Source organism: Mus musculus, chromosome 2 (assembly GCF_000001635.26).
Source record: "Mus musculus strain C57BL/6J chromosome 2, GRCm38.p6 C57BL/6J".
NCBI classification, from domain to species: domain Eukaryota; kingdom Metazoa; phylum Chordata; class Mammalia; order Rodentia; family Muridae; genus Mus; species Mus musculus.
In genome coordinates this window covers 71,068,069-71,081,340 of record NC_000068.7, presented here as the reverse complement: position 1 = coordinate 71,081,340, position 13,272 = coordinate 71,068,069, and the positions used below count along the sequence as shown (strand labels likewise).

The following is a 13,272-nucleotide window of genomic DNA, read 5'->3' as shown; positions in this document are numbered from 1 at the left end:
AATGGAGACCTTAGTAGAGAGTAGACACCACCACTAGTATTATCAAACAAGTTGATGTTTACAGACATATCCAATCAGTGTCTTGGGGATGGACATCAAAGGGTCTGTTGTTGGTGCTTTCTTCTCGTCCTTTTTGCTCTCAATCTTAATTATAGTGTAATAGGTTTGCTCTAGCACTGTAAGGAGGCCCTACAGTGAGGTTGCCATGTCTTTCGTGTCTGTAGACAGACAACTCATCTATAGGCTCTTGATTTGTGCTTCTACCTTGAGCACCTCTGGTTTATAAAGCTACTCGTCTTAAAGGTATTACTCTCAGAGAAGACTAATCATGCAAGAGTGACATAGGAAATGGAAATGTGCACTGGGGGATGCTCTTCTTCCTTCTGAGCTGTACACAGGAGAAAATGGATCTTGAAAAGTAGCTCACAAACAATTGTGAGGAGACAGAAGTATTTAGAAAGTACTGAAGTTCTTTTTAAGTACGTAAAAAGTGTTTAAGAAAATGAAAATATCTTTAATAAACAAGGTCTTTTCAAGTAATAAAAATATTAATATTCTAGTCTATTAAGTCAAAGGGCATGTGTCAGCAAATTATGAAAGAAATTCAAACACCATGTAATAATAAACTCATGTTCAGTTCCCAGCACTTACATCATAATTATCTACAACTCAAGTTCCAGGGAATCCAGCACCCTATTGTGGCCTCTGCTAGCTCCATACATGCACACAGTGACTTACATACAGCAGGCAAGATTCTTAAAAGAGCTATGTGAGCATGTTTATACTGAACACAGGAGTTATTTCTGAGATTAGGAGGTATTGCTAGCTTTTCATAAAACTGCCTAATTCACTTAGAAATGAGTCAGCTTTAAAACATTGATCTTGGACTTCGTGGATACCTTAACTGGTTACACTGGGCATTCTTCATAGCTTATATCATTGCCATTTGTCACTAAACATTCTTTTCCTTTCTTGCTTCTTTCACTTCTTTTTCCTAACCTATTTTGTTGACTATGCAATGCTAAATGATGATAGAAAAAAATCCTGTTTATTCTGGCTACATTAGAAAAACTTTTGGAGTTTCACCTGAAAAAAAAAAAAAAAGCTCAGTTCAATGGTTAGGAACAGATGAAAGGGCTGGAGAGATGGCTCAGGGAGTAAGAGCAATGACTGCTCTTCCAGAGGTCCTGAGTTCAAATCTCAGCAACCACATGGTGGCTCACAACCACCTGAAATGAGATCTGATGCCCTCTTCTGGCATGCAGGTGTACATGCAGATAGAACACGCATATACACAAAATAAATAAATCTTTGAGCTGGTGAGGTGGCTCAGTGGTTAAGAGCACTGACTGCTCTTCCGAAGGTTATGAGTTCAAATCTGAGTAACAACATGGTGGCTCACAGCCATCACTAATGAGATCTGACACCCTTTTCTGATGTGTCTGAAGACAGCTACACTGTACTTACACATAACAATAAATAAATCTTGAAAAAAATAGATGAAAATGTTCTCAGCATCATAAGAAGTAACTCTTAATGAATTAGGAATAGAGACAAAATTACTAGGATAATGGAATATATCTAACTGGCTCTTTTAACCACACTGCAGTCATCAAATTGTCATTGGATGCCTGAGAAGATGAGGACAGAGGGCAGCCATCTCCACAGAGTTCAACAGACACTCAAAGGTCTGCTGTCTCCACAGAGCGCAACAGACACACAAGCATCTTATAATTTGCTAATTCCCTTAGGCAGATGACCTCCCAAATCATTCAATTATATTATTCTATAGCAGGAAATAATTTTATAAATTACATTTTTGAACATTATCATTTTGCTTTTTTTCCCCCTTTGGGACAAGATCTCACGTAGCTCAGGCTAGCCTTCAATTTCTGGCTTTTTATTAACTTGCTGAATTATAAGTTGGTTATAAATTATAAGTGAATTTTGTTTAGTTAGTGTTCCTGCCTTCCTTCCTTCCTTCCTTTTTTGAGGGAGGCCGTTGTAGCTCAGGCTGGCCTCAAACTCATTATGTGGACAAGGATGACCTTGAACTCCTGTCCTCCTGCCTCTACCTCTCAGGAGCTGGCATTTAGGGATGAGCTACCACATCTGGCTCAGTAAGTTAGTTAAATACAGAAAGGTTTTTTTCTATCTTTACAGAGTCATGTATAACTTTCTTTTTTATTCTCCTGAGGTCTAGGATCTGCCTACCTTTAATTAGCATAACATTAATATTTCCTTTGAAAACACTATCCTTAGAAATGAGCAGATTTAACAAAATTAAAAAACAAACAAACAAACCCTAAGCTATAAGGAAGTTAAGAAGGTATAAATCAGTGTAACTCAGCATTTTCCAGACAAAAAAATCAAGGACCAGAACGGCTCAGCATCCTTAGGTCTTCACTTTAATGAATGGGTAGAATTTTGCTGACCTTCATTCAATAGTAAGGAATATATATACATACACACACACACACACACACACATACACACACACATATATATGATGTATAATTTTTATGTGTGTGTGTGTGTATATATATATATATATATATGTATATATATATATACACATATATATATATGTATTTATAAGGTATACACACACACACACACACACACACACACACATTTCCTGTATGGAAGTAAAATGAGTCAGTGCATAGTCACAGAGAAAAACGAGGACACTTACAGCGCATGACTATTTATATGAGCACTTACTTTCTTAAGGAGAAAAGATACTGTATAGCAGCCATACCTGTGATTTTAACATTACAAGGAATGCCAAAAGGAGCCTCTCCTACAGTCCCAGTAGTCCCGCCCTGACTGCATGCACACCCTAAGTCAAGTTTCTGTTGCATGAACTAAAAACAAAACAAAACAAAAATGGTGGCTTTAGAGCCTGTTTATTTGCTGTCTGGAAAGAAAAAATAAAATTTACATGTACATGACCGAGAAAATGTCTTTATTCAAGGGCCTTCTGTTTATCCTCCCCACCCCTCTGGCCAAGGTTACTGTGTGTTTTTTTTGTTTCTATAACTTTTATAATTGAAAACTATATGAGTACCGACTTGTTAAAAACAGTAACAAAACCCACAAACCACACAACAACAAAACCCTTTGCGCCCAAGCCGCACACCAAGTGTACTATGCCCCACTGTGCTTTCCTCTACCTGTTCGATGATGGCTTGGAAGCTGTAGAGTCTGACTAGTCCCGAGCTGTACATCACAATCAGGATTCCATGTGACAAGGTAGCATCTGTGACATTCTCAAAAACCTAAGAGGAAAGGCAGATATTACCTAAGAAAGGACCAGACAGATGCCTATCCTCTGATCTTCAGAATGCCTGTATTTTATGCTTTAAATCTATGGCATGTGCTGCCTCATATTAAGATTTAACTAAAACTTAGCAACTTGAGGCTCTAGTGTTATTAGAGGCAAGCAGCAAGCCTCGGACTGGAGCATCAATAGAAGCACTGTACACAGGACTCAAACTGATGTGTCAGCACATGTGCACTGTACAACTTTGTCAATACACAGTAACTACAGATTCTACTTCTATTTCATAGAAGGGTGGTAAACATGGAGACCATGTAATTTTAGATGAATATCAGGTATATCCAATAGAGACTCATTATTTAAAACACTAGAATGCTCTTCACAAGGACAAAATATTATACTGTATCTTGGAAAGTAAATATAAGAGAAATGACCAACTGCAGATTTGAGTGTGTGTGTGTGTGTGTGTGTGTGTGTGTGTGCATGCGAGCTATGTGTATAATGCACGTGTGTGCAGGTAGGTAAGCAGGTAAGCCCATGCCTATGTGTGAGGGATAAGAGGAGGACACTAGGTGCCCTGTTCCGCCACTGTCTACTTTATTCCCTTGAGACAGGGTCTCTCTCTTTCTGAATTTGGAGTTTTCCACTTTAGCAGCTAGACTAGCTGTCCAGCAAGCCAGAAGATAAGCTCTCCTGTCCAGTGCTAGGGTTGCAGTTACCCATGGACTAGGAATCTAAACTCATGTTCTCATGAGCACACAGCAAGTATTCTTACACAGCAACTCATCTCTCTAGTTTGCAACTCCAGATCTTCTTCATCACTATTACGTTCTCTAATTTCTAACAAGGTTTGATTTCTCAACTGCATAAAAAAGCAACACCATAAAAAACACATTCCTTCAGACATTTATCTAGAGTAAGGCTTTGGCTTATTGTTCCCTAAATGTTCTATCTTTGAATCTCGTGATGATTTTTCTACACAGCTCTGAGAAGTAACACAGTTCTGTGCCTATGTTAATATTCAATAAAAAGTAAGGCAGGCATGCCTTTTTTCATAGCACTGAAAGAAGTATGGAGGACATAAAGTCCATTTGGATTTCAGTCAGTGAAGATATACCATGGTAATGAATAGGGTAAGTACACAACTGCTTGAGGGCCTCACCCCTGTATATTCCAGTCCATCTAATAAGTGAAAGACGTGCTTTAATCCTGCATCACATTAATCAAAGCCAAATCCCTCAACCGACTATGCTGGACACACAAGAGTAAACAGGACCAACTTGGACGTTGACAGTCTTTTTGTTTGTTCCTGCTGAAGAATGTAATACATATATAATTACTTAATCCACAGCAGAAAGAAAACAATGAGGTTACAAGTTGGGCTTCTGTCGTTCTTGTAGAAACATAATTATGGTTTGCTTTGAGTTGTGAAGCAACTAGCTTTTTAATTCCCTCCTCCTGGTTCCACAGTTTGAAAAGAAGTACTTGGTAATTCAAACATTTTAAAATTAGTAAGTAGCTGTTCAATTTCTAACAGAATACACTGCCACAATGTCTTAAAATACTTAAAAGTACCTAGTATAAAATAAACAATAAGTGATAATGCTATTATTATTCTTTAGTTGGTAAAATTTAGTATAAGCATTCAGAATAGGAAATGTTTCAATAGATTTGTCTTGTTTGCTAGGGAATATTAGTAGATTCTCAAGATCTTGTCTTTTTTAATATTTTAAACGTCTAAAGACTAGTAGAAAACCTCCCAAGATGGTTTCCCACAGAACAACCACTTTTAAAGGACTACTGACTCTCACTCAGTTGAAATGTGGTCCTCTTTCCTCCCAGGAACTCCACAAATTGAGATAAGTGGGAACATAATAAAAACCCAAACTGTATGACTTAGAAAGATTATATATCCCATTACAAGTCTTGTTTATATACTACAAAGCAAGTCTGAGGGCCGTACCTGCAAGTCTGAGAGCTGTACCTTGTAATTAAAATGAGACATTTTGTTGAAGCTTCATGATCATTTTAACAAGCTTTGAAATATTTCCTTTGAAAAAAATTCCTTAGGCATTTCATAATTTTATAAAATAGCAGTTTGTTAATGACCACAGGTTTTCCAACACTCAGAACACAAACCACCTGAGAGGCATAAAACACGCAGGAAGCCCAAGAGATGGTTATGCTTCTTGCCAAGTCAAAGGTTCACATTTGACATGAAATAAGACACATCAGGAGACATTTCATAGACAGGAGAATGTCCTCAATCAAAACATCTAATAAATAAATGAAGTATTATTTCTAATTGTCAGATATTGCAATTAAGTAATTGTAGTATGGTAGAGCACGCCTTTAATTCCATCACTTGGGAGGCAGAAACTGGTAGATCTCTGAACCCAAAGGTAGCCTGGTTTACATAGTGAGTTCCAGGTTATCCAGGGCTTAATAGTGAGATTCTGCATTTAAAAAAAAAGGGAGTGGGGAGAAGGAAGGCAGAGGGAGGGAGGAGGCTCGTGCTTACCTTTTTGTTGATCTCTAGAATCCCTACAAGTGAAAAGGGCAGAACCCGGAACACTGCGAGGTACAACAAAACGGGTGGTGAAGTGCCTGCCTACAAGGTAAGAATACATTATGGGCAGCTCTCCAAAGCACTTCTGAAAACACTACCTTCATGAGTTCAAAATATCCATCTGTCCTAGCATTCAATTAAATAAAACTTTTCATGAACTGAGACTTTCCAATCTATTTAGACTGAAAGTTAGTTTACCAGTAAAGGAAACATACTTAAAATGTTCACTAATCTTCCAGGTTCTTACAAACATAGTGAAAATAAACATAAAACACCACAAATGGAAACAAGTATTTCTTACCACTAAATATGGTGTATTTGTGAACTGGAGTTCTAATAATAATGCATCTAACCAAGAGCATAGTGTTACTATGGTTACTATGGTTATGTCACCAACAAACCTTACAGTGGCCTGCTTGTACTGAAGATAGACAGTATGTCAGAAAAAGCTTGAATGATATCAACTTGAAGAGTGGGCCTTTATTTTGAGAAGCAAATTTCCAACAGTTTATTTCCATTATGAAATGCAAAATAATCTATTTACTTCTCTAGTAAAGAATTCAAGGGGGTATCTGGAATTTAGGGATGGAAAAGTTGTCAGACCCATCACAGCAAAACTCTGCTTGAGCAGAAATAAGGTCTGACTATCAAGACTACCTATCAAAACCACAGGAAGTAAAAGTTAAAACACAGACAAATCCAAAAGCAGAATGTGATGTTTAAAGCCCTAGAGACCTGCCCTTTCAAAGAGACATACTTTTACTTAGCCAAGATCCATGCTCCTCAAACCTAAAGGCAGGTGTAATTTGTATATCTTCACCAAGAACTACTGCTTCTTGGCTACAGATTGTGGGAACACAGTCTTGAACGCAGAAATGCTTACAAGACTTAATGACATTATCAGGTGGTAAATTAAAACCTTAATTCCTAGGACCATGCACTAACTGTGTTAGTTAGACTGGTGTTCTTCAGGTGGCATATTAGGCCAGACACTTCTAGAAGCCTCATGAAATGTGTTACTTTGTTAGAGTCTTTCATATTTACGCAACACAGCCAGGTGTGAAAAGAAAGCAGCAGTGGACAGCAACTCTTTCTTGGTTTGTACCTAACAGTGTGAAACACGGCCCAAGAGAACCCAATAAAGGCATGTGGTCATGCTGTTGAGATGACTGGGCAAGATATAGGAAATATTTATAAATAACCATCATTAAAAGTAAGTTTAGATTTGGTGAAATGGCTTGGTGGTGAGGTCTTTGACCCCTGGAACCTAAAGGGTAGAAGGAGAAATGACTCCTGCAAGCTGTCCTGTCCTCCTCTACACGTATGCTGTGACATGTGCCCCAAGCCACACATGCATAGATATATTAGTGCAACTTAAAAGTTGTTTAATGATGTTTAAAGAGATAACCAATAGCTTATTTGGCTCAGTGGCATACGTAAGGACCGAGAAGGCAGATAAGAGAGGAACAGAATGCAGAGGGTAAAGGAATGTGCTGCTGTGTTGATAAGGGAAAACCTGATGTGGTTATTTAAATAAGGTAAAGAGAGAGAAACCATCTGTTCAAAGGTTCCTAAGTTAGGTATGGGAGCACACACTTGCAATCACAGCATTTGGCAGGCTGAAGCAGGAGGATCTCAGTTGAAAGACAGACTAGGCTACACAGCCAAGAATTCTAAGTACATTATCTGACAGTCAGTATTACAGGATTTTTTTTTTAAAAAGGCTATGTTTTACATTAAGCACTAGCAGGAACTTGCCAAAAAAGCAAACAAAATTGTTGCTTCTTATTATAGTTGTTTTTTTAAAAAATATGTCATGTCCTGTGATAAAAACAGAAAATATGAGAAAAAAAATCTGTATTTATAAAAATGTTCAAATATTTTCTAAGGATTTCCTTATCAGTCACCAACAGAAATAGTTTCCTGATAGGTAGTCCTAGGCCTTATAAGGCCTAGTAAATTCTCGGTCATGTTTTTTTTAATTAAACAGGGTCTCACTATGCAGCCGTGGCTGGCCTGGATCTCAGAGATCCTCCTGCTTCTGCAAGTGCTGGGATTAAGGCCTTGAACCATTATCCTGACCAATTCTAGACGATTCTTTAAAGAGAACAGCTGAGGGTGAGGCTTAGCACTAGAGCACTGTAGGCAGACATGGATCAATGATCTCCAGTACCCAAAAGTAGATACAAAATAGAGAGAAGCCCATATGAGTAGTCTGCTCAAATTTAAACAGCACTTGCTTTCACAAGTGTGCAAATGCCAAGGACACACGTGCCAAATGCTGCGGACCTGGCGAGCCGCTGCGGAGCCTTTGTTCTGAGCCGACTTCACTGCGATGACCTCCTGAGGTGTGTCCCAGCTCAGGTACCTTTTGAAGGAATGGAGAGGAATTTAACATTTGGATCAGGTCCCTTAGACTCAAAATTGAAACATTACACTTTATTTACTTATCTATTGTTATTTTACATGCTTGGTTTTGGGGATAAAATCCGGCCTGTGACTCTTTAGGTAGCCCAGGCTAATGCTGAACTTGCTGTTCTATTTCTGAGTATCTCCAGTGCTGAGATGACCGGCATGAACCACCATGCTTGGTGTGCTATTTTATAATTAAGGTTTTTTTAATAACTTAAATTATATGAGCAAAGTAATCTATTTTGAAACAAATAACTTTAATAATTTCCTTAGATCCTTATATGGATACATCTCAACTTAAATTTTAATTCTTCATGAATTTATGAAATTCTTGGACAAGTAGATGTATCTGGAGGATATCATCCTTAGTGAGGTAATCCAATCACAAAAGAAGTCATTAGATATGCACTCACTGATAAGTGGATATTAGCCAAGAAACATAGAACACCCAAGATACAATTTGCAAAACACAAGAAAATCAAGTAGAGGGAAGACCAATGGGTGGATACTTCATTCCTCCTTAGAATAGGAAACAAAATACCCATGAAAGGAGTCACAGAGACAAAGTTTGGAGCTAAGACAAAAGGATGGACCATCCAGAGACTACCCCACCTGGGGACCCATCCCATAATCAGCCACCAAACCCAGACACTATTGCATATGCCAGCAAGATTTTGATGAAGAAACCCTGGCATAGCTGTTTCGTATGAGGCTATGCCAGTGCCTGGCAAATACAGAAGTGGATGCTCACAGTCATCTATAAGATGGAACACAGGGTCCCCAATGGAGAAGCTAGAAAAGCACCCAAGGAGCTGAAGGGATCTGCAACCCTATAGGTGGAACAACAATATGAACTAACCAGTACCCCCAGAGCTCATATCTTTAGCTGCATATGTAGCAGAAGATGGCCTAGTCTAAGAGGCCCTTGGTATTGCAGACTTTATATGCCCCAGTACAGGGGAACACCAGGGCCAAGAAGCAGGAGTGGGTGGGTAGGGGAGCAGGGCGGGGGGAGGGTATAGGGAACTTTCGGGATAGAATTTGAAATTTGAGATGTATATAAAGAAAATATCTAATTAAGAAAAAAAAAGAAGTAGAAACCATAAGAAAGCTTGATCTTCCCCTTAGTAGAATGTTACTATCCCATTCTACAGATGAGGTAATGGAGGTACAGAACATTGGAGGAACTCATCTGTAGCATTTGGCAATGCAAGGCCTGACGCTCAGCCGATTCAGTTCTTTCCATACTGCTGTGAAGACAGAGGTTGAGCATTTACTCTTTGAGGGAGCAGTATGTAAAAACAAATTCTTGGAAGAGGAGCCGTGGTTGGAGCCTGAGAGCGACTATGACAGCATTCTAAATGTTCTCACATCAAGAGAATAGATAAGACCATGGGGGGGGGGGGGATTTAATTCTTATAGAGTCTTAAATAATTCTCTTCTAATGAAAAAAAAAATTTTTTTTTTTTTTTTCAAGACAGGGTTTTTCTGTGTAGCCCTGGCTGTCCTGGAACTCACTCTGTAGACCAGGCTGGCCTCGAACTCAGAAATCTACCTGCCTCTGCCCCCCAAGTGCTGGGATTAAAGGCGTGTGCCACCACGCCCGGCTCCTTTTTTTTTTTTTTTTTTTTTTTTGGTAAAAAAAAATTTTTTTGAGACAAAATCTCGTGTAGCCCAGGCCTTGAACTTGTTACATTACTGAGGATACTTCCCAGCTCAGCCTTGTAATTGTCGGTGTTTGTGTGTGTTTGTGTGTGTGTGTGTGTGTGTGTGTGTGTGTGAAGAGCATCTGCTGTCATACCAGTTAAAAGCTGGTTTGGAGAAGGATGCTGTAGTGGCTATTCCTGGTTGTCAACTTGACAATATTTGGAATGAACTACAATTCGGAATTGGAAGGCTCACCAGTGACCCTTATCTGGAGGCTTGGAGATCCTTATCTGGATCTTGGTTTGAAGATCTTGAGCCATAGTGGCTATGGATTCCAGAAGATTGAATCTCCGAGTTAAGGAACACACCTTTAATCTGGGCTATGCCTTTCATCTGGGATTAAAGGTGTGGTGGAACACACCTTTAATCTGGGCTACACCTTTTGCTGGAGACAATATAAGGACATTGGAAGAAGGGAGTCTAGCTCTTGCTCCTGCTCCTTCGCCTGCTTGCTGCGTGAGACTGAGTAACTGCTAGATCCTTGGACTTCCATTCACAGCTGTGACTGAACGATTGTTGGGAATTGAGCTGCCGACTGTAAGTCATCAATAAATTCCTTTATTATCTAGAGACTATCCATAAGTTCTGTGACTCTAGAGAACCCTGACTAATACAGAAGTTGGTACCAGGAGTGGTTCTAGAGTAACAGAAGTACAAGGATGAATCTTTTAAAATTCTGGAATTGGCTTGTTGATCCACCAGCACTTTCAACTATTGAAACCTCTACAGATTCTCTCCCTCCTGGGAGCTCAGAGAATTTTGAAGACCCATGGTTGAAACTATATTCTGAACTTAAAGAAGCTAATGCCCTTGATTTTCTTAATGAATTAGGTGATTCAGTGCACAAAGCTTTCTACAAGATGGGGAAAAAATCGAAAAATGATTTTACTGGCTGGCTGCTCTTAGTATCTGTGGAAAAAATGATGAATGAAAGGAAGGAGTTGTGTGATAAAATCGAAAGGCTCCAGACACAAGTAAACAATCTAAAAGTTGCTAAGTGTGTCCTTGAGGAGAATCTTCTCTCTTGTAGCAATAGAGCTCAAGTTGCAGAAAATCAAACGGAAACTCTCATTGTAAGATTGGCTGAACTACAGCGAAAATTCAAGTCTCAGCCTCAGAGTGTGTCGACAGTTAAAGTAAGGGCTCTAATTGGCAAAGAATGGGATCCTACAACATGGGATGGGGATGTGTGGGAAGACCATGTTGAAGCTGAGAATTTTGAATCCTCAGATTCTCAAGGGTTTGCCCCACCTGAGGAAGTAGTACCCTCAGCCCCACCTCTTGAAATAATGCCTTCCCCACATGAGGAAATTAATTTTGCAGAGTCTGCTCACGGCCCACCAATAGTTTCTTCTAGACCTGTAACCAGACTCAAAGCAAAACAGGCTCCTAGAGGGGAGGTAGAAAGTGTAGTCCATGAGGAAATTCGCTACACTACTAAGGAGCTTAATGAGTTTGCTAATTCATTCAAGCAGAAACCTGGTGAATATGTGTGGGAATGGATTTTAAGGGTGTGGGATAAGGGTGGAAGGAACATAAAACTAGAGCAGGCTGAGTTTATTGACATGGGTCCTCTGAGTAGAGATTCTAGGTTTAATACGGAAGCTCGCATAGTTAAAAAAGGTGTCAAAAGTTTGTTTGAATGGTTGGCTGAGGTGTTTATCAAAAGATGGCCTACTGGAAATGACTTGGAGATGCCTGATATTCCATGGCTTAGTGTTGATGAAGGGATTTTAAGACTTAGGGAAATTGCAATGCTAGAGTGGATATATTGTGTAAAGCATAATTGTCCACAATGGGAAGGTCCAGAAGATATGCCTTTCACCAGCTCTATAAGACGCAAATTGGTGAGAGGGGCACCAGCACATTTGAAGGGTTTTGTTCTTTCCCTTTTCCTTGTGCCAGATCTTAGCATTGGAGATGCTTCTGCTCAATTAGATGAATTAAATTCACTGGGTTTAGTTGGATTCCGAGGTAACAAGGGCCAGGTGGCAGCATTGAATCGCCCGAGACAAGGTGATTCTAGTTATTATAATGGACAGCGTAGACAAAAGAATGTTTATAATAACATACCCAGTAATGGTCAGCACAGGAGAGGTGAAATTTATAATGGCATGACTCGGTTGGACCTTTGGTACTGGCTAACCAATCATGGTGTTTCCAGGAATGAAATACATAGGAAGCCTACTGCATATTTGTTTGATCTGTATAAGCAGAAAAATTCTCAAACAAATGAAAGAAAGGCTACATTAGATCGTGGTAAACAGCCAAATGAAAGAAAGGCTACATTAGATCGTGGTAAACAGCAATCTCGGCCAGTGAATCAATTTCCAGACTTGAGACAGTTTGCAGATCCAGAACCCCTTGAATGAAGGGGTGGCCAGGTTCCGCTGAGGAAGGATCTTGATAAGACACTCAAAGGTTTTGCTGTTACCCTTTCTCCAGTTCTTCCCCAGAGGGACCTACGGCCTTTTACAAGGGTAACTGTACACTGGGGAAAAGGAAATAATCAGACTTTTCGGGGTCTGCTGGATACTGGTTCTGAGTTGACACTGATCCCAGGGGATCCCAAGAAACATTGTGGCCCTCCAGTTAAAGTAGGGGCTTATGGAGGGCAGGTGATTAATGGAGTTTTGACTGATGTCCGACTCACAGTAGGTCCAGTAGGTCCCCGGACACATCCTGTGGTGATTTCCCCAGTTCCAGAATGTATAATTGGGATAGATATACTCAGAAATTGGCAGAATTCTCATATTGGTTCCCTGAACTGTAGAGTGAGGGCTATTATGGTTGGAAAGGCCAAATGGAAGCCTTTAGAGTTGCCTTTGCCAAAGAAAATAGTGAATCAAAAACAGTATCGTATTCCTGGAGGCATTGCAGAAATTACTGCCACTATCAAGGACTTGAAAGACGCAGGGGTGGTGGTTCCCACCACATCTCCGTTTAACTCTCCTATCTGGCCAGTGCAGAAAACAGATGGATCATGGAGAATGACAGTTGATTATCGAAAACTAAATCAGGTAGTAACTCCAATTGCAGCTGCTGTACCAGATGTAGTTTCGTTACTTGAGCAAATTAACACATCTCCTGGCACCTGGTATGCGGCTATTGATCTGGCAAATGCCTTCTTCTCAGTACCTGTCCATAAGGACCACCAGAAGCAATTTGCTTTCAGTTGGCAAGGCCAACAGTATACCTTCACAGTTTTGCCTCAAGGATATATTAACTCTCCTGCCCTGTGTCATAATTTAGTTAGAAGGGATCTTGATCGTTTGGATCTTCCACAAAATATCACATTGGT

At 39.7% G+C, this 13,272-nt stretch overlaps 1 protein-coding gene across 9 annotated transcripts in view; it reads right to left on the bottom strand.

Moving 5' to 3' along the window:
* Dcaf17 (DDB1 and CUL4 associated factor 17) overlaps window positions 1-13,272 on the bottom strand; it is a 60,671-nt gene that overhangs the window by 35,072 nt on the left and 12,327 nt on the right. For 6 of the 9 annotated variants that reach the window (XR_001783197.2, XM_006500339.4, NM_001165981.1 and 3 more), the window contains 4 exons: window positions 8,142-8,220; window positions 5,805-5,894; window positions 3,177-3,281; window positions 2,762-2,867 (listed from right to left, as the gene is read on the bottom strand). Coding sequence is in view for 7 of the 9 variants with exons in the window: in XM_006500339.4 (XP_006500402.1) it covers window positions 2,762-2,867; window positions 3,177-3,281; window positions 5,805-5,894; window positions 8,142-8,220 (380 nt within the window). In the remaining 2 variants the exon portion in view is untranslated. The remainder of the gene's footprint in view (window positions 1-2,761; window positions 2,868-3,176; window positions 3,282-5,804; window positions 5,895-8,141; window positions 8,221-13,272) is intronic. The other 3 variants (XR_374535.2, NM_001165982.1, XM_030252168.1) reach the window with 2 other exon arrangements.